Here is a 19,696-nt window from a genome sequence, read left to right as displayed (position 1 = left end):
CCCAAATGTCAGCCCTTCCAAGGGACTGCGGTAACATTTCACACACTGTGAGAGAAAGTGTGAAACTGTGAGAAGCATTTTACGGACGAGAAGTAGAAACATTTGATCCCTAAATGATTTTAGACTTCAGTTTGATCTTCGCTTTAGGGGTTTTAATAAAACTTACGTGAAAACCACTTTAAACATGAGTTATACTCTAAATAATAGTGTATCAATGATACACTGTATCATACAAATTTTAACACTGTCGCGCAGCGAAGCTCTTTAAGTATAAATGGTCATAATCGAAATAGTCGAAAATCATAGTCGACAGCAAGGTCGACAGCTGTCAAATAGAGTACTATTTTGTATGAAATGGATTGTTACAGTGTTTTACAGCTGTGTGATACACAGCCAACTTTCAGTACCTTAGTACCAATACAAATCATGCTTAAAGTTGCGTTACGTACAGTCAATCACATCTAAAAGTACCAATGTATTATAAATTTCATCTTTCCCTACTTTCATTTCTCCTTACATTCGTTATGAAAAATAAGAAATTTGTAATACAATGGTACTTCTTTTAGGTGTGACTGACTAAAAGTCAGTGACTTTAAAGTCGAAAATGGAAAAAAGTTTCACTCATGCTTGCAGTGCGTTCAAAGTGAACAACTAAGTAAAAAAAATTAGAAATATTTCGCCCTACAAAGAATTGAATTACATTCTGTAGGAACTAAAAAATTAGCCGAAATCGATCTAAAATGTGTTCTCCGTTCGAATTGAGCCATATAAATTCCTTTCGAAATGTGTTAAGGTTCAAGGCTAGTAACAAAACATTTATCGCACTCAAGTGAAGAACTGTTATCGCACCAAAAATCGAAAGCTCGTTTCGACAATTAATTTACAAGAACAAAGAAGTGTCCGTATTAGTGCCGACTGAAGCTATAAATCTCTTTTCGTAATTTATCAGGATATGAAATCTCTGACATCCCCACTGTAAATATAATCTGATCAAAATTATATTCAAAATACTTATTTCTCAAAGTTATTCGAGAGAGAAAATTAACGGTGCTGTTTTATGTTTAAATAATCAGAATTTTCGTGTACAATACAACATTTAATTGAGTACAATAATAAATTACCTCTTCTTACTGATGACAATGCTTCAACTATTAGCTTTTGATTAACACCACACAGGTTTGCCGTCAGTTTTTCACATTTTTTGTGACAATTTACGTCACAATCTGTCATAATAAGTAAAATAGTATAAAAATGTTAATTTATTTTTCAGATAAATTATATTTGAATGCTTTCAGTTCCTTCGTATAAATCGACGACAAATTAAACACACAATTCAGTTTGTATTTCATTTCGTTCAGATGTTTTGTCTTAACATCTGGAGTGGATGCTAATTGAATATAAAATATGCAATGTGCAGGTTACGATCGGCACGATAAAATAGTAATGTTCTTGGTTATAGTGGACAATGGAATCTACATGTTACATCTAATATTCCCTTTTAGCATAACAATAACATTATTTGTTAATTCATTCTAAAACGCTTTTAATAGCGATAAAACCACAATGAGACTGTTGGAGTGTAGGAGGCCTTCGTAGTGCCACTCGGATATTCAATGATCCATGGTATAAATTAATGGGTAACACATGGTGTTGTACTTTTCCCATTTTTTCAACTACATACTTATGTAACTTCTCAGTTACCCGTTTGTCCCTTGAGATGCTAGCGCGAACGAACGAACCATTAGAGGCCGGCTTAGAGTTGAGCTTTGCTTTGTTACGTTTTTTAATAGACACCTAATCGTGTGAAGAGCCTTTACAATTCTCAATCTAAATTTAATTGTCCTGCAAAATGCACGTTCGGGTTTGAATCTCAAGATCTATGGTTAACTTTAAAAAGTTTGTGCGAGCTTTCATATTTGAATTCTAACAAAACTTTAAATTTCAAAGGGGCAACATCAAGTTTTTCAAAGCTAACTAAAAACAACTTACGATGGTTAGCTAAACAAAATGTATATGAATATTCACAGCTGATTCACTCCACTCGCAGCTATGTTTTCGAAGGTAATGCACGTAATGTATATGTATTTACTGCATTTGAAATTTTGCACAGATACGCAGAGCTTTATAAGCTCATATATTAGGGGTGGTGTTTTACAAGTTCTACAAATAGCCTCATTCCAAAAATCGTTCAAAATAGTTATTTATGCAACCGCGAGTAATAAATGCTTTTTTATGCATTACATGTGTAGAGTGTTACTCGAGGTCGAAAAGTACGACTTACAGTGAAATATTGCGTGCTTACCAAAGAAAAACAAGTGAAAGCTGCTTTTTCTCTGGTGATAAGACACTTATCGCTTTTCTTCTTGATGAACAAACAACTGTTTCAGTCCATAAAAAATCAATTCAACTGCTAATTGGTAGGATTCGAAAACTCATAATATAAAATGTTTTTGTCACACTAAATCTACGGAAAGTACCACCGATGCTTCATAGTTATAATTGAAATTTTACTTCACTCATGATGTGTTCGATCGTCCTAGTCGTAAGTAGATGATACAATTTTTCTCGTTATTGACGATTTACCACAAAGGGTAGAGTACAGAATTGCATAAAAGATTACAAATCATACACAGACAACAATAACATTGCTTGAGCGGGAAAATCAGCAATACTTCGGAACTCTAGAAAGAATAACGGAATAAGATCATAATGTACACTATCCGCACAAAACATAAATTAAAAATTAGAAACCAGTGGACCTGTGAAAGATTTTTTTTTTCAAATTTATAAATCAGTTTCGGTCAAAGCACATTAACCAACAATTTATGGGATATATGATATCCATATCTCCACGTTCATGAAAAAGCAATTTTGAATAACAAAAAAAAAACGTCGGACCCTCCTTGTAACTTGAAAAGTTGTGACATTATTGCAACAAGAGATAGAAACAATATTCACGTGGCCTTTGGCAGTTTTGTGAGCGCATGCATTAGTTCCGTATTGCATGCTGCTGTATTGCTTTGGCTTCACGTTTCGCTCTACGAAAATCCGGTCTATATGTTATAAGTCTTTCATGCACCCAAAACATGTTCAATTTGTACCGGCATTTATTCCCGTTTAGATATTTAGATATTTACCCATGAGCATATTTTCTCTGCATTGACTCTAATATTCCTATTCGCTTATACCATGCATTAACACTCTATAAATACGAGTCTATATATTTGACTGTGTGACAGTATTGCGGTAAAAGTGCACGAAATTTAATTTTTGCCCCAATTTATGCCATATGGCAATTGATGTAATGTTGCAAAATTTTATCTTTATGTCTGATAAGTCGAGGTAGACTAGACAAATTTGTACAATAAATCCTAGAAATATTATACTCGTTCAGTTCGTCAATAATTTCAATATTTAATAGTAGTTGTAGGTAACAAATACCGAATAAGTTTCATTTGGATAAGAATTCGTCAAGTTTAATGGAATCCTATTTTTTTCTTAACAAAAATTAGTAAAAAAATTAATTCAAAACTTGTTAAGGAAAATGAAAAAGAAATAAAATTTCGGCGAAAACATTAAATTCCGTGTAAAGGCAAAATGGAAGACAACAAAATCGTTGCATACCGCTGTTAATACCAGTAATGAACTATGCTTATGCTTAATACGCTATATATAGGAAATTCAATCACTGTACGTAATATCTATTTCGGACAATAGATGGGCCGAACGAAGCGATAAGTAAATAACTAAAACAAAACTGATTATTTTATATTCCTCAAAACAATGCGATTGATCTCGAGACTAGTGAGAATTTCTATTTTTCTATCTGTACCCCGGTAAAGAATTGCTTATACTCGCCCCGAAAATCTCCTAAGCAATTTTAATTTCTTGTAAAGTGCGTTATGAATTTTTTTGTTTACGTTTTTTTCGTTCGAAAACATGAGACAATGTTTTTATTTAGATTTCTTTTTGTGCAAAAACAACTAATATATTTCATGATGAGCAATGTAATTATTATGAATTATACTGTCGCACAGCCAATAAATCATCAGTGAAATGAGAGGGGCTTAACCGACTGTCAATCAGTTTAATTCTTCTTAAAATAGTTAGCTGGCACGAAATTCGGATGTACCAAAACAAAACCAAAAAAAAATATATTGACGAACGATAACGACATTAAAAGTGTAACCATCAGTACACCCGAAAATAGATTAAAAAAATTAGGAAGAGGAAAAAAAATTTAATAAAAAACATTATAGAATTTGTAGCTCTCTATCTATATTATAATTGCTAAAAAAACTGTTCTCGACGATCACATGTCAAAGTTAGCTTTCCGTAACACAGCGTCTTAATTTCGATGTCAAGCAAACATTATTATGATCGAACTTGCGTCAGACAAACACTCAAACACGGCTTAAAATTGGATTATTTTAAACCGATGAGGAAATCAGTTTTTCTATGTTCTAAATAGAAATGCAACAACAACAAGTCTATGTGGAAAAAAAACTGAATGTGCCTGAACTTTCAAAGTAGAACCCATTGGTGCTTGGTTATTTATTAATAATGTCTTTCAAAATATTTTCGTGAAAAAACAATTTGTTCAGTGGAAAAGAATATTTCTTTTCTTCTTTTCTTGTTTGTTTCACGTATATTATTATCTGTTTGAATTCCACTTAAACAGAAGTTTCGCCGGTTTCACTTTGTTCGTTGAATATTGTCAGAAACAGGAATGTTTCATTGGGCTTTGAACTGACACATTTTCCGTGAATTTGCACTGACGTCTCGGCGAAATTTATAATTGAAAATGTTGTTTCAACATTAGTTTGCTATCTTCCACGAGACGGATGCACATTCATTCGATGTTGTATTATTTTACTTAAAATGTCAATTTCTGCGTTCGATTGAAAACTCTTTCGTCTGACAGATGGGATCAAATCTTGACTCCAGACTAGCATGTAAATATAAACGAGAAATATTTTGTAAATGGGTGGTATAATCTACAGGTAACAAACCACCCACAGCTTCTTTGGCAGTCTAATCAATCATAATATAAAGTTATATCTTTAGACCTTAGATCTTTAAGAGGGGCTATTACTCAAACGAATTCCCTGAATGAAAGCCACATATGTTCACTTGTTGATTCAATTTTGATAAATGAAATTTACTGCGTACAAAATTCGTCTGAGACAATTAAATGCCTATCTGTAAATTTAAACAAAAACAAAAAAATTGCTAAGTTGTTTCTGATTAATTAGAAAAGAAGCTGAACCGATTTACTACTAATTAAAAATGTGTACACCATTTGGCAATGGATGAAGAAGATTCCTTTCAATAAAGAAAAACATTTGTTCATGACAATGAAACTCTATTCTATATAATGTGAAACAACGAAATTATTAGAAAATTAATTGCATGATGTTGCAATGTGAATAGAAGAAAATTCTCCAATCAGATTCGGGAGAATTTTATGCTGAAGAAAGCAAGCAAGCTCAACTAACTATTGTAATGATAATGTTTCGAACAATCACAGCAACTCTGTTACAGTTAGAAGTGGTTTCACTTCCGGAATATAGTACAAATTCTATCTTACCCAACATTTTCTTGGGGCTGGTCGGTGCGGTACCGCCCTCAAATCCGGAATCATTGCTGCATGTACTCATACGTACTTCTTTGCCTTTTTCGCTTCCGGACTGAGCACATTCAACGAAACAACTTTCGTCAGAACTGTTTTCATCACTCGTTTCTTCACTTTCGGTTTCACTTTCACTATAGTAATGCCAACGTTTCTGCAATGGACGTGGTGTTGCAATCAACGGATATTTTGGACTTTCATCGACTACATAACACTTCCGCTTGTGATCGAGCTTGACCACTTTTTTCGGATCGAAGTTTTTGTCTTTATTTTTCTTTTTATGGCGACGCTTTAAGCCCATTTCGTCTTCACCGGAACTACTTAGATCGTCCGACGAATATTCAGAGTCTGAACCGTAAACCGACGTTACATCAGACTCCTCACCGCTAATGCAATATTCATCAGCCGTGCTTGATTTATTATTGGTAGTAAGAGATAGATTATTTAAATTGGCAATCGTTGGGAACTTTGATAAACTATTCGTTTTATTTAAATCATCACCTGTGTTTGTCGATAATGATTTGTCATTTATTTCATCGGCGGGTGTGCACTCTTTCGAATGTTTCGTACTAGATTTGGACGATTTTTTGCTGTTCGCTTTCTCATCATATTTGCGATATATTGGTGACATTTTCGATGAACTCGTGACCTGATTCTCATTGCGTTTCTTCACTGACCGAGTTTCAGTGAAACTATTTTCGGTTGTATTTTGCATCTTATCACATGTGGTGCCGTCGTCTTCGTTGTTGCTGCTGCTAGCCGCTACATTGCTTCCTGAAATACCTTTGATCATTTTATTTATGTTTTCAGCGGCTGATTTGTGTTCAGTAGTTGCTGTCGTCGCTGGTATTTTATTCTCTTCCTTCATCGTTGCAAAATCTTTTACTTTTGTTTGTTTCTGTTTTATTTCAGGTGACTTGGCTTTCAGCCCAGTCGTTATTTTTAGCGGCGTTTGTATCTCAGAATTTTTGGATGGTTGTATTTTTACTACGTTTTTATTATTCATATTTGCATCGTATTTATCAGTTGTAATTTGGGATGCATCAGTGGAAGTCGGTGTTATGGTTGACTGTGAAGACGTTGCTACGTCTGGTGATTTAGACGGTAATATTGTTAACTTTTGGGCGGACTCAAATCTTTTCGTGATAATACTTTGCTTTTCTATGATTGTCACGGTAGCATTTTGTATTTTGGGCTGCTTATTTTCGGTTAATTTTGGATGCATTGCGGTCTCAATGCTTTTCACTACAATTTTCTGTTTTTGGCCAATTTTTATCTTTGTTTCCACTGAGACTTTGTCAACAGTTTTTACTTTAGCCTTTTCGACGCTTACAGACCCCTGCTCAACCTTTTCCGTAGCCTTGCCAGCATCAGCAGCATTATTCTTTTCTACAGGTGCTCCCACATTCGCTTTTGGCTTTGATTTGGACTTTTTCAATGGTAAAGGTTCCGTTTTTTCGACCTTTGGTTTTATGTCTTCAGATTTTTTTATTGTGACCTCAGTTTCTACGGTTTCATCTTCACATCCAATCTTTGGTTCCTGTAAATTTTCAGCATTTTGAAGCCCAAGGAGATCATCTTCCTTCTTTTTCATTTCTAATGCTAAAAGGTCTCGTCGTCTCTGATCATAATAAACTGTTTCTCTTGTACCTATTGCGCCCCAAAAATCTTCACCGCTTTCTGATTTCTTGATTTTAGAGATTGGTTTCGGTTTGGCCACCTTTGGTGCGCCATCTGTGCTAGTTTTCGCCTTTTTCTTCGGCAGCTTAAACACTGTATGAATTGCGTGGTCTTCCTCAATTTTTTCGACAACCACTTTCCACTTCGGTGATTTATTTTGCTCAATTGGAACATCCTTAGTTTCAGCCCTTTCTTCCATATTATCAACATCAACGATAGCAGTGACTATATGCCGGCTATGTTTCAATTTCAGATTGATATCATCTGCTTCTTCTAAAATTGGTTCATTGATTTGTTCATCAACAGCAACTAAAGCTTCATCTACCGACTCAGCCCCGCTTTCGACAATTTTCTGTAAAATATTTTGCTGTTCTTCCTCAAATATTAACGAGGCACGACGTCGCAATTCACCAGCATTCAAATCATCATTCACTTTTAACTCTGCCGAAATATCCTTACAAATATCCTTAAAGCTTGGACATTTCGCCAAACTGTGTCGTCGAATAGACTTCCGTAATTTTGGCTCCAAGTAAATAATTTCAGTTTTCTGCATTTGACCTTCTTCCGGCTCTTTGTGTTTCGGCTTTATAATGTGCTTTTCCAAAATTAACTCACCGGGAGTTTTTCGTACCACATCCTTGTTTTTTGTTAGTAAATCATCTCCGAATTTATCCCGCCATGACGTTTTGCCTTTTGTGTCGGGACTTGGACTGTGCGGTACTGTGCTGGTGGTCGCTTCAGTGTCACTGTCTTTTTTAACTGAACTTTTCGAGCTACTAGATTGACTCTTCTTACTTCGTGATTTACTTCTCGATCGCATTGTCGATAAGCGAACAATATTTCTGTCGCGCTTGATCGTCGATCGATTTTGTGGTGGATCATTTTGGTCAACTCTTGGCATAAATGGTGAATCATTTTCGTTAGCTGGTGATGACGCTTTTCCATAAACGATTTTTTCGGGTGACTTTGACCTGGCCGCGGCTCTACGGTACCGAGACGACGATACATCGATATCGGCTGTATTGATCTGAATTGGTCTTGGCGGTATGTACGAACTATGCAGATTCAATTTCGGGGAATTGATTCGAGTGAGTGAAGCTAGATTTTGTGGACGTCTGGCTGCATATGATTCGGATATTGGTGTTAGCATGGGTTTGTAGTGTCGATTTATTGCCGCAAATGTACTTCTAGCTGGGGGAGCTGAATACGTTCCCGACAATGCATTCCGACTGTAGCCAGAAAATGATGGAGCAAAACTTGACGATGGAACATAGTACGGTGAATAAAGTTGCGCTCCGCCACAGTAGTACGATGAATCCGAATATAGTGGCATTTTAATTATATCTCTGTGAAAATACACCAGTTGCTCACGTGACAATTGTAAACATAATAAGAGACGAGAAAGATATTCGCAATTTCGAAAAAAAAATCTTTATGCCATCATAATATTACATAATAACCGTCGCACTCTCAGCACACACAAAAAAAATGAATATTTCGGAGAGATGAGTTTTCTTTTCAACTTTTTTTTTTATTTTCGTAAAGATACCAAAACTTTACTATTAAGCGTTTTTATTATGAAATTGTTCGTCACACTACCGATTTTCAACACACTTAAATTAAAATTTAAAGAACGTGCGGAAGTGTTCTATTTCATTTAGTGCCAGTTTAAAGGACTTTCAAGTGCATGCTTTTTACTTTTACACGAATAAAGAAAGAAAATTATTTCCCGTTTCTAATTTACCTTAACAAAAATTTCCTTTTTTCCTTTATCTGTTTTTTATCATTGGTTTATCTGTCATGAAATTTGATTAGATAGGAGAATTTTTAATTTATTTATTTAGCAATCTTATGGCTCATTGTCTCTAATTTTCGAAGACGTGGTTCTTAGACGTGTATTAGATGCGAGTCGATAAATAAATTTGTCTATAGTCAAGATGCTGATTAATACCGCAATATCATCACTGTATGTAAGTTATTTAAATTGAAACAGAAGATAATAAGAAAATTATTGTTCTGGACTAGTGTTGACCCGACACGACACTCTCTATCAAGATTGAGATACTGACTGGTCAGAAAGAGCTGGTTACAATATCCATGTTCACTTAGGCAAGTCTCACACATAAAAACACATAATTTGTATTTATATATTTGCGAAAAGCCACATAAAAAGATTAACAGCTGTATGTATAATACGTTCGGTTTTTGTTGGGAGGCATATATTTCGCGCGTGTGTACAATTAAACATATATATTTACATATAAGCCACAAGCGATATACGAAATTTACATTTTCACATCGAAAATTGAATATAAAGAGGAAAATCGCGGTGTCTGCATATTCATATTTTAACGTTTTATATATTATATACATACACACGTCGATTTAGTACGATCAAAAAGAACATTTTCTTAATCGTTAGAATGGGAAAAACATTTTCCGAACACTCAATTAATGTAGAATTATACATTTAATGGGAAATTATTTTTTTTTGTGTGTGTACACACCAAGTACATAATAAAAGTTAATGAAAATTTCATTTGGTGGCCATTTGTAGCTAAGAGCTAAATCGGACAACTTACACTAATCGAGGCAAAATTAATTGTTTTTTTATTGTTCGGAACGTCATTTGAGAAATTGTTTAACGCCCTGCCACTGAATGCGTTTTATGCAGGAACCGATTCTTAATTTGAAAACCGACTTTCTATTTAATTTGGAATTTATCGATGGGTGCCGATGAATTCATTGACTTCTTGAATTTTTAGTCCCTCAAATTTATGCAAAACAATTTTTTCAAGCCTTGGGCATACATTTCGGAATTTTCCTCTTAATTTAGGCTATAACTCGCTAAATTGCCTAAAATCTACCATCCACAACAAATACGAAAATAACAATTGAATTAACTTGAAACGAAAGAGATTCGGTTGTTTTAAAACGGAGTAGTAGATGCAGTTAATTTCGTGGTGCAGAATTTAACCATAAAAGTATTTGTGTGGCGTGTCGGAACAACTGAAACTTTCCATTCAAATAAAATTTAAAATCTATTCTTCCACAAGAATCTACCAAACCATTCCTATTTTTTTCCGCTGGCTTCATCGTCTGCAAAACATAAATACCATGGTAATATGATGAGGACATGTCGACAAAACAAAATGTAGCAAAAACTATAATTTTTGTTGATAAAAAATAAATGAAACGAAAAAGACATTAGATAAGAATAACATATTGAGTAGGCGGGCGCGTGTGAATGTCCTTGCAGATATATTGCTCTTTATCTTCATAACATTTTGTTATAATTAAACTTAATTCATGTAAAGAAATTATATGTCGATAAAACGCTCAATTTGTAGAACCCATTAAATGAATAAATTCACACACAAAAAAATCCAAATTGTAACTATCCCAATTTAGTGATGGCATCAACCACGTTTATATATGAATATAAGATAAAGATAGCCAAATGGACGGAAAATTTTGACTAAAAACATATGCTTTGCACGCGGCAGGTGACCCGTACACCTAGTAACATTACATATACCTGATTTTCGTAGTTATCTCATGTTAGATCGCGTTAGCGTGTTAAGTGTGAAATATCTTCAAATCCCACGTAAATAGTCTAAAGAAGTTGCGGAAGTTTTCTAAAAATAGGCTAAAAATTGACCAAATACGATCTAATCTGCGAGTTGTATGGCAAACTACAATATTGTCATCTGTTATCAACATCGACTATAAAAATTAGCTACGAGCTCTGGATAGCATCCTCTCATATATCAAAGCGAATATCAAAATTAAAGAAGTAAAAGATTTTGCGTCACACCTCTCGGTAAAACTTTACAAACAAAAGAAGTAGTAGATCGATAGTACTCGAGTATGTTAACCGTGCTATTTCGCCCATCAAGGTGTTTTGATATATTGAAATTTTACAAATGTGCAGTGGAACGCTGAAATACCAGCTATTACACTCACTTAATGGTCACGGGTACGAAACAATCGTCGTATTTTTACATAAACGTACATTTTGCCAAAAAATTAAAATTTATTTTCGTTTCTTAATCCTATATCATATGCTTACCAATTAAATGTCTGTTAAAATGATCTATGTGCATAAGTCTCAATTTAAAATTGTAAATTATTAAAATAGAAATTATTAATTATATGTTCATTACTATTGAATTTAACTATTAAAATGGTCAACTGAACATAAACAGATAGTTTTGGCTGCACAATATAGGTAATTGATTTAATTTAATTTATTTATATTAATTTATGATGACAGTGGATGGACAGCAGCGGAAAGTTATATCATTATTGCAGACAAGAGAATGGTGTTGTTCTTTTCTGTTCATGTGTGCTATGCACAGATCTAATAAATCTTAGTTCATAGCTAAGATCAGACACTTGGAAGATCAGAATGTCTGCTGAAAAACAAAGTAGAAATTTCTTAAAAGTATTGGCAATTAAAATGTGTGGGCGGCAGTAATAATGGAATAATATGATTCTGTGTGTGTGTGTGTGTGTGTGTATGTTTAGATAGAGATACAGAGACGTTGTTCTTATATTTACGTCAGGTGTGTGTACAGAAACAGATTGAATAATGAGGAAGGGGTGTTCGACCAAAAAAAAAACACGAATGGAAAAGTTGTGCGTAGATCTAATTTATTTTTCCAAATTATGTTGAACGATTTCTTAATAGAGCTGTAAATGAACATGAAATTTCAAGAAGACTAAGCTTAAAGCTCCTAAATTTTGTAGGTCGGACACAGGGGAAATTCATGACTATTATTTGAAGTTTCTTTCTTTCACATTATCTTTTCACAGCAAGTCATATGCTATCGACAGCGACGAAATAAATATTACGCATCGTGCCCAAATGTTTATTTTGACGAGTTGGTGATTGTGATCCTAAGCCCAAGGTGCACTCATTTATTAATAATTTATTACACTGCGCTCATTTATTACTCACCGCAGTGTTTCCATGGGGAGATAAATATGACATTGTTTCATGCTATCAAAATTTGTTTTGTTGAGTAAAGTAGCATACGTGGGACTAGGGTGATTGTGTAAGCCCAAGTACTCAGTAGCAAAATCACCCTCGTATCGATTTTCAATCACAATCTCCCATAAATACGTAATCAACTATTAAATCAAAAGAAGTTACAGGCTCGATTCAATAACTATATTGGTAGATTTCGATCTGGGGATGATGAATATAACAATAGAAATGAGGATTCACACAGAATCGGATATCATTTCTATAGTGGGTTCCTCTTCTACCCAATTCTCCTTCACATAATCTTGGTATCCTTCTAACTCTTTGGTCATTCGTAGGAGGTATTTCACATTACAGCCAGCGTACGATAAGTAAGAACATGGAAGGCAACAATAGAAACTTTAGGTGATAGTTTTTTTGTCCTTAAAGAATGACAATCAATTCCATAGACGAATCCTTGGAAATTTGTAAATTTTATCGTACTTTTGGAGGTGAATTGATTGGATCATATAGAAAAATTACAAGTGTAAACTCATGATGTGGGATCTGGTTCTCTTTTCTCTTATGCACCTCTCTCTCTCTCTCTATCTGTCACACAAACACTCTCTCTTTTTCTCTGTCCATATTGTAATGTTTTTCCAAACCAACGATTATGCATCAAAATGAAAGACGCGAATCATTATTTTCAAACTTTTATATTTATGAACATGATTCAAGAAAATAATTTTGAAATATGTATAAATACCGACTTGACCGATGTCAGGTGGTTAAACTATTTTGTACGTCAGAGAGAGTCTATAAATATAAATCAGTTTTCCTCAAGCCGAAAATTTTTTTACGTTCTCTCTATTTTTACATTATCTTGTTAGGTGTATTTAAAACGTATGTAAATTGTGATGGTATTGGTATAGCATCGTATTATCAATCGTAGTATTGGTTCGATATGCTTTTCTCTGAATTTATGTAAAAGCAGTTAGACAGCCTACAACACTGGTAGATAGGTCCTAATTATTTCAATAAACAATAGAACACAATTTTAACGTCAAGAGTGCACAAAAGCATGTACGTAGACCATGACTATGTTATGCATGACATATGCATCCATTTTATATATTGCTTTGTGGTTATTTTCTCTACAAATTATGCGATTTATATACTGATTTCCCGAAATAACAAACATAATAATAATTGTGCATACACCAAAAATAAAAGCACAAATAAAATCGACTTTGCAGCAAACAAGAGGTCAATAGGTTAAAAATGTGTTGTGCCAGAGATCGGCCTCTCCATTATTGTTAGGTATACATACATACAGTGTACTGTGTACACAATTTGTACATACGTATACTTTGCACGAAAAAGTAGCTGATGTTCGGAAAATTTCTGCACCCAAAGCAATATTTTTCTGTTATAATGTTGGAAATTTGTTGGAAATAAAATTGCACCAATTTCTCATTACATTGGGAATGGGTGAAAATATGTTTTCGGTTGGTTGCCTTAAACCTCTCATTGTTAAAATTTGATTGGTTTTGTCAGCACGACATTGCATTTGTTAAGTGAAGAACATTTTGACGGCGAATTAGGTTTTATTTTAATTTAAAAAGAAAAGAAAAACTAAGTAGAAACCTGGCACGAGGATGACATTATGAAAAAGAAGACCCAAACCCGAGTTGGGGCCCAATAAGTGCTTTAGGAGCGTGAGCTAGGTCTCTTGGGGTGAGCTCTTATCTGGATACTCGGCCGTACAGTGAACGTGGTGTATTTTGTCAATTGTCAAGTGCATTGTAGTACATCGATGGCACCTTTGGTAGTTATTACTATTAAAATAAATCCAGGTGTAAGAGTACAAAATATTCTGAAGAAAATAAATGACAAAGAAGAGAAAGAACCTGCTGGAATATATAAGATACCATGTATGCCATGTTACTCCATTTATTTAGGTTAATTTAGGAAATGTTATTTATGTTTCATTGAAAGACTGAATGATCAGGCGGAAAACGTAAGACGACGCGAACACAAGAAATCAGCAATGGCGAGATATGTCTAATGGAACAAAAATCACAAAATCGATTGGAAAAGTTAAAAAATAATTATAAAAGAAACTAACCACCGTCTACGAAGCTTTAAAGAAAGTTTGGCAATCCAACAATACAACGGCCAATTAATGAGTATAGACAAAGTACAAGTTTTAAGTGGAGCATGGTCTCCAATAATCCCAAAAATCACAGATTTTTTCGGTTTCACTTAGTAACCTTTTCATTATCATTTCACATTTCACGAAGACTGAATCTTTTACGAAAGCTCGGATTTTTTTTTTACAAAAACCACGTAATTCAATTATTGACAATTAATATAAATTTATTTTTCTCACATATATTTTACGTTATCTTCCTTGCATTAATCAATGCATGAGACAGACCACTAAAGATAAAGATAGGCTCAATATTTATTAGTTACCAAGTACAATTATTGCACGGCAGAGTAAAATAAACTTGGCAGTAGCGCTTGAACACGGCGAGGGGTGACGCACTGCCATTTAATCCCATTGAATCCATTTAATCAAAAAAAAAAAAATAAAGTTCTACCGAAAAAAAATGGTAAACTTATTACGAAAATAAGATTTACATGATCACCAGAGCGTTTAAGTGTTCGTGAAGTACATAAAACATTTTTTGGAATCAATGGTATTAAATTTATTTAATCCATTTATTCCATTTATTCCACTTTACACCAAAAACTCCTAAAAGTGGAACTTTACGCTTTTCCATCGTGAGTTGTAGTACTTGGTTCGATCAAAGGCAAGTATTTTGTAGACTTTTAAAATATTTGGTAAGATGAACTTTTTCCCCATTTATTACATTTAATCCACAAGATCGTCGTCCGTCGGGACACGGTGAGCTTGACAAATTTTTATTCGACCTCTCGTGGACAGGAAATGTTTTTAGTGGTTTTTGTTGAGTTCTGAGGGCAGAACCACGAGTAAGAATAACATAACAAGAAATTTTGCGTTTTTTTTGTTGACCTGCGGGAAGCTTTCAAGACTGTTTGGAACCTACTGGGGTACTTGTTTGATCGCAAAAATATAGTTGCCATTTAGCCTGAAGCCTAAGATTTACAATGGTACCAATGATGATATTCATGAATATAAACAAACATCTTTAATAGTATGAGTTTTGAAGTAATGTGATTCTTAGGACGCTGCAAAATTTAAATACTGTATCGTACGCAGATGATTAGATACTACATTCTCTCAAAAAGTATTTTTAGTTATTTTGCATAATTTTAGGGGTAAATGAGGGACGGAAGATGAGTTCGGCTTTCATTCTGAATCAGAATTTCTGATAAAATCTTGGCATCGGGGAATCTGGCACACGCGTTCATAGCCCCTTAGAGGTGAATCTGGCACACCATCAATTTGTATGGTGTGCCAGATTACCCCACGCCATAATCTTTACTGTTACACCTTAACGGCCATCCAATTCTTTTCGTATAATGTCTAATTTTTTAGTGAAAATAACTAAAATGTTGCAAAATTAGCTTAGAATGGCTATGGGAGAAACATGGCTATGGGAGAAACTATACTGATTTCATAACACAAAACATAAGAAAATACAACCTAATTTGTTAATTTTTGAATTGTGTGCGATTTATACGTAACCCTATTCCGTGTCAAAAATCTTCTTCCCACCTTTATTTACTCCTGAAATTATGCAAAATAACCGAAAATACTTTTTCAGAGAAAATAGAAATCATCCGCGTATGATACAGCAGTTTCAGTTATAAGTACGAAAATTAAGGCAAAAATAATTGAAATGCTAGGACCAACTATCAGAATCTCTTGTGTGCCTTCGTTTATAGAGGAAATAAAAATGTGTCGGACATTGTGTGGAATAGGGTCTCATAATGACATTTTTTGATAATATTTTGAACAGCCACTTGCTGCTAAATAAAGGATTTGTTCATGGCATGTAGGCTTTCGCAGAGGTCTAGTATAAAATCGAAATGCAAAGAATCAAAGTAAAGATTTTGTATTTTAGTATTTAGCAAACACAAACGCCCCAAAATCAGAAAACACGTTGCATGTCTTTTTTACGAAAGTGTAGTATATTTATTTAAACACAACTGGTAGATTCCTTTTTTTTTTGTTTGCTTAACATCTAGTAAAAAATAGTAGATTACATCATGCAACAAAGGATGGGAAATGTATTCGAGTGTTACTTGACTAGAGTAGTTAATATACATTATCTCATAACTTATTTTCGGCCTCACTCTTGATAACACATCTAAGACATCTCACAGTTCTAAAGCATTACTGGTCCTAAGTTCAAATTCTTTTAAATTTGGATACGAAACGAGGAATCAAAAAAACTGAAAGGTGAATTTAGTAAAAAAAATAATAAATTGAACTGGATTTCTTAAAAACAGATTTCTAAGAGTGACTTCGTGCTCCTGTACAACTTAGTCTTGAGTTTTTGATCTCAAACGTGTGCCATGCAATATGTTCGTTATTTTTTAAAATTGTCTATTGTTCGTAATATGCTCACGTTAGCTGTATTTGTTTGTTGATCAGCTCATTTTATGTGATAGGGGTAAATAGCGCTTTATCTTACAGCTAACCAAACTACTTTAGAAATCAACTGTTGCTATGTAAAAATATTTGTTTTATTTTCCTTTTAAAACATTTAAATGTCTATGTATGGTAAGACCCAATACTCTCCCTAGCAACCAAACTACAATTATTAAGGTAGTAGATACGTTTATGAATCAGTGCTACTTTGTTCGCTCGTGTTGTTGTTGTTGGTTTTAAGTCATATTAAAAATCAGCGTTTCTCAAACTTATTTTCCCCCCTACATCGATTTTTTGAGAGAGTTTGGATGCTAGAGAGAGTATTGTAAGACCACATCATCAGCTTGGAGAAGAAGACATAAAAAATTATATGCACCTTTGTCCAAATGTTTAGGATAGAAACATGGCCAAACTTCATTTGACTTCAACGACCTTTTTGTCAAAAAAAAACATAGCTAACGCCGACCCGTACGAAACACCTATTCGTATCAAAAGCCTTTACTGTGAAACTCTTCATTTCTTTTACTTCATTCTCTACTGAAAAGCTATTCGCCCTTTAAAATCACTCATTATCTTTCTTTGCCTTGTTAGCATATACAAATAAATTGCCGGAGGCAATATAGACAGCCCCGTACGAAGTCAACTTTCATAAATTCCTATTTAAACAGCTATATACCGCTATATTTACCTATATTTTCCTATAAATAAACATTTCACAGATGAATATGCTATTATATAGCTCTATATGCCTGTATATAGCTCAATATAGGTGAATATAGATATATATAGATGTCCATATATGAAATGCCTGAAACACCCCACACACATAACACATTATTTCCATGTTAAAAGAAACACTCTAAGTACCATTTTTCCCAATATATATATATCACTTTTATTAAAATCCAATATGGCCACCGGCAGCCATTTTGTTAGGAGACCGGAAATTTTACCGACGCTTTACATTCGTTAATACCTTTCAAACAAAAAAAAAATCATGAAATTCGGTCAAAATTTACTCGAGATATTGACAAAATACTCCACGTTCACTGTACGGCCGAGTAGCCAGATAAGAGCTCACTCCAAGAGACCTAGCTCACGCTCCGGAGAACATAATTTCAAAAACTTTTTTTCCCTGATTGGTACGGTCAATACCTATCTAATAAAGCTAAAACAGACGAAATATGTTGAAATGTAGCCGACCTACAAGCAAAAACTGCTTGCCGCCCTGTGCCTGTTTCACACCAAGGGGTCTAACTCACGAGTCGGTCATCCGATTTCCATAAACTTTTTTTTGTCGATCGGTATTGTAAATACCTTTTATTTGACGTATCAGTGACAAGTGTAACGTTTGAATGTCCGGAGATATCTTCGAAAAACCGTAAAGCACTTATTGGGCCACAGCTCGGGAAGGGTCGATCCAAAATCACTCATCTTCGAACTTAGCCTGTCTTTTGACATTACCAAACGGAAAAAAAAAGAATTTTCAAAATCGGATGCGTTTTACTCAAGTTATCGTGCAGACGGACAGACGGACAGACGGACATTTTTTTTTTCACTGATTTGGCATCTCTAGACAACCACAATAGGTTTCACCTTACTCAGGGAGTCCAATTCGACGTGTTACGGACGTATGCGTAAACGCATAAGACCCCAGTACTTCGTACGGGTCTAAAAACTAGGATCAAAACGTGTTTTCAATGTCCTTTTCAATTAACAACCTAAGAGAAAACTTCTACTGGAGAGTTATTATTTTATTTAAATTATTTTTCTGTTGACATTGGCTTTGTTGCAGCGACATCTTTCAGTGAAATAGTGAATCATACTCTATCGGTAGAGTTGACATAGAATAGATGAAAGAGAATTGATGCCATAACCCCTCTCTTGCTGCAAATTCAATTGTTACCTCCGTCTCATAAATTGTATTTCTAAAGTCGCACTCTCACTCAAAAAAAAAACTTTCCAGTTTCCATCCGTTTTGCCTCTCTTTGCTTAACAACTCTTTATCCGCATCTTGTAGGCAACAGAGTGCAATTGTGCTTTATGTCTAATGATATAATGTCAAGTAAACGAAGACTAAACGGAGTGACAGCCACCTTCACTTCGTTTACGCTACAACAATGGAAATACAGAGCTTTTTTCATTTTTCAAACGGAAATGCAGACTAAGCCTATAAGTGGATCTCAACATGTGTAGCTTAATATTTGTAATATTTCCTTCCCGTTAGACTTCAAAGTTTGGAGTCTGAATTACTTCTGATGTTTTCATATTCCTCACATCCACCCTACCAAAGTAAATAGTTGATTATTGCAGTATGAGTTCCGAGTTCCGTCCGAAAAATGTGTAACCTTTGGTTAGTGCTGATTTTCACTGTTCAAATAGAATTTAAGTAAGTAGAAAACCATAAGAACATAGTACAGTCTGTCAAATCTACAATTTCAACAAAGTTTTGTAACCAGTTGTTTCAGACAGATGGTTGGCATTATTATGCTTATTAAACTTAATTGTAAAGGAGTTCGCTGGGCGCGCAGAGTTCCACAGAGTTCAGCACTCTGCGAGCGTTCGTATTTGTTGTAGATCACGCAATTGTGAAATTATTTCAACGGAGCAGTTAAAACCAGACACTTAACAATCTAAAGGCGGTCTCTAGCCTTCTAACAATTAACTAACACTTGTTTCAGCTGTTTTCCAGCTGGTCATATAGCACTTCGCGGAACTTCTAGGACGCTTGGTTTATTTACAGGAAATTTTACAGATTTGTATTTTTGTTTCAGAAGTTGACAGCTCGCAAAGTGCTATATGCAAACACAACTGCCCAAGCGTCCTT

The 19,696-nt window shown here is 34.4% G+C and overlaps 1 protein-coding gene across 5 annotated transcripts in view; it reads right to left on the bottom strand.

Moving 5' to 3' along the window:
* The window catches only part of LOC119068106 (putative protein kinase C delta type homolog), a 36,920-nt gene that overhangs the window by 10,610 nt on the left and 6,614 nt on the right, over positions 1 to 19,696 (bottom strand). For 2 of the 5 annotated variants that reach the window (XM_037171547.1, XM_037171546.1), the window contains exon 7: positions 1,122 to 1,223. In XM_037171547.1, coding sequence (XP_037027442.1) covers positions 1,122 to 1,223 — 102 coding nt within the window. Of the gene's footprint in view, positions 1 to 1,121; positions 1,224 to 5,590; positions 9,394 to 19,696 lie in introns of those variants that run through there. The other 3 variants (XM_037171545.1, XM_037171542.1, XM_037171543.1) reach the window with 3 other exon arrangements.

Source organism: Bradysia coprophila (genome assembly GCF_014529535.1).
Source record: "Bradysia coprophila strain Holo2 chromosome X unlocalized genomic scaffold, BU_Bcop_v1 contig_173, whole genome shotgun sequence".
Lineage (NCBI taxonomy): Eukaryota > Metazoa > Arthropoda > Insecta > Diptera > Sciaridae > Bradysia > Bradysia coprophila.
The sequence above is the reverse complement of the archived record's forward strand: the minus strand, read 5'-3'. Positions and strand labels throughout refer to the sequence as shown.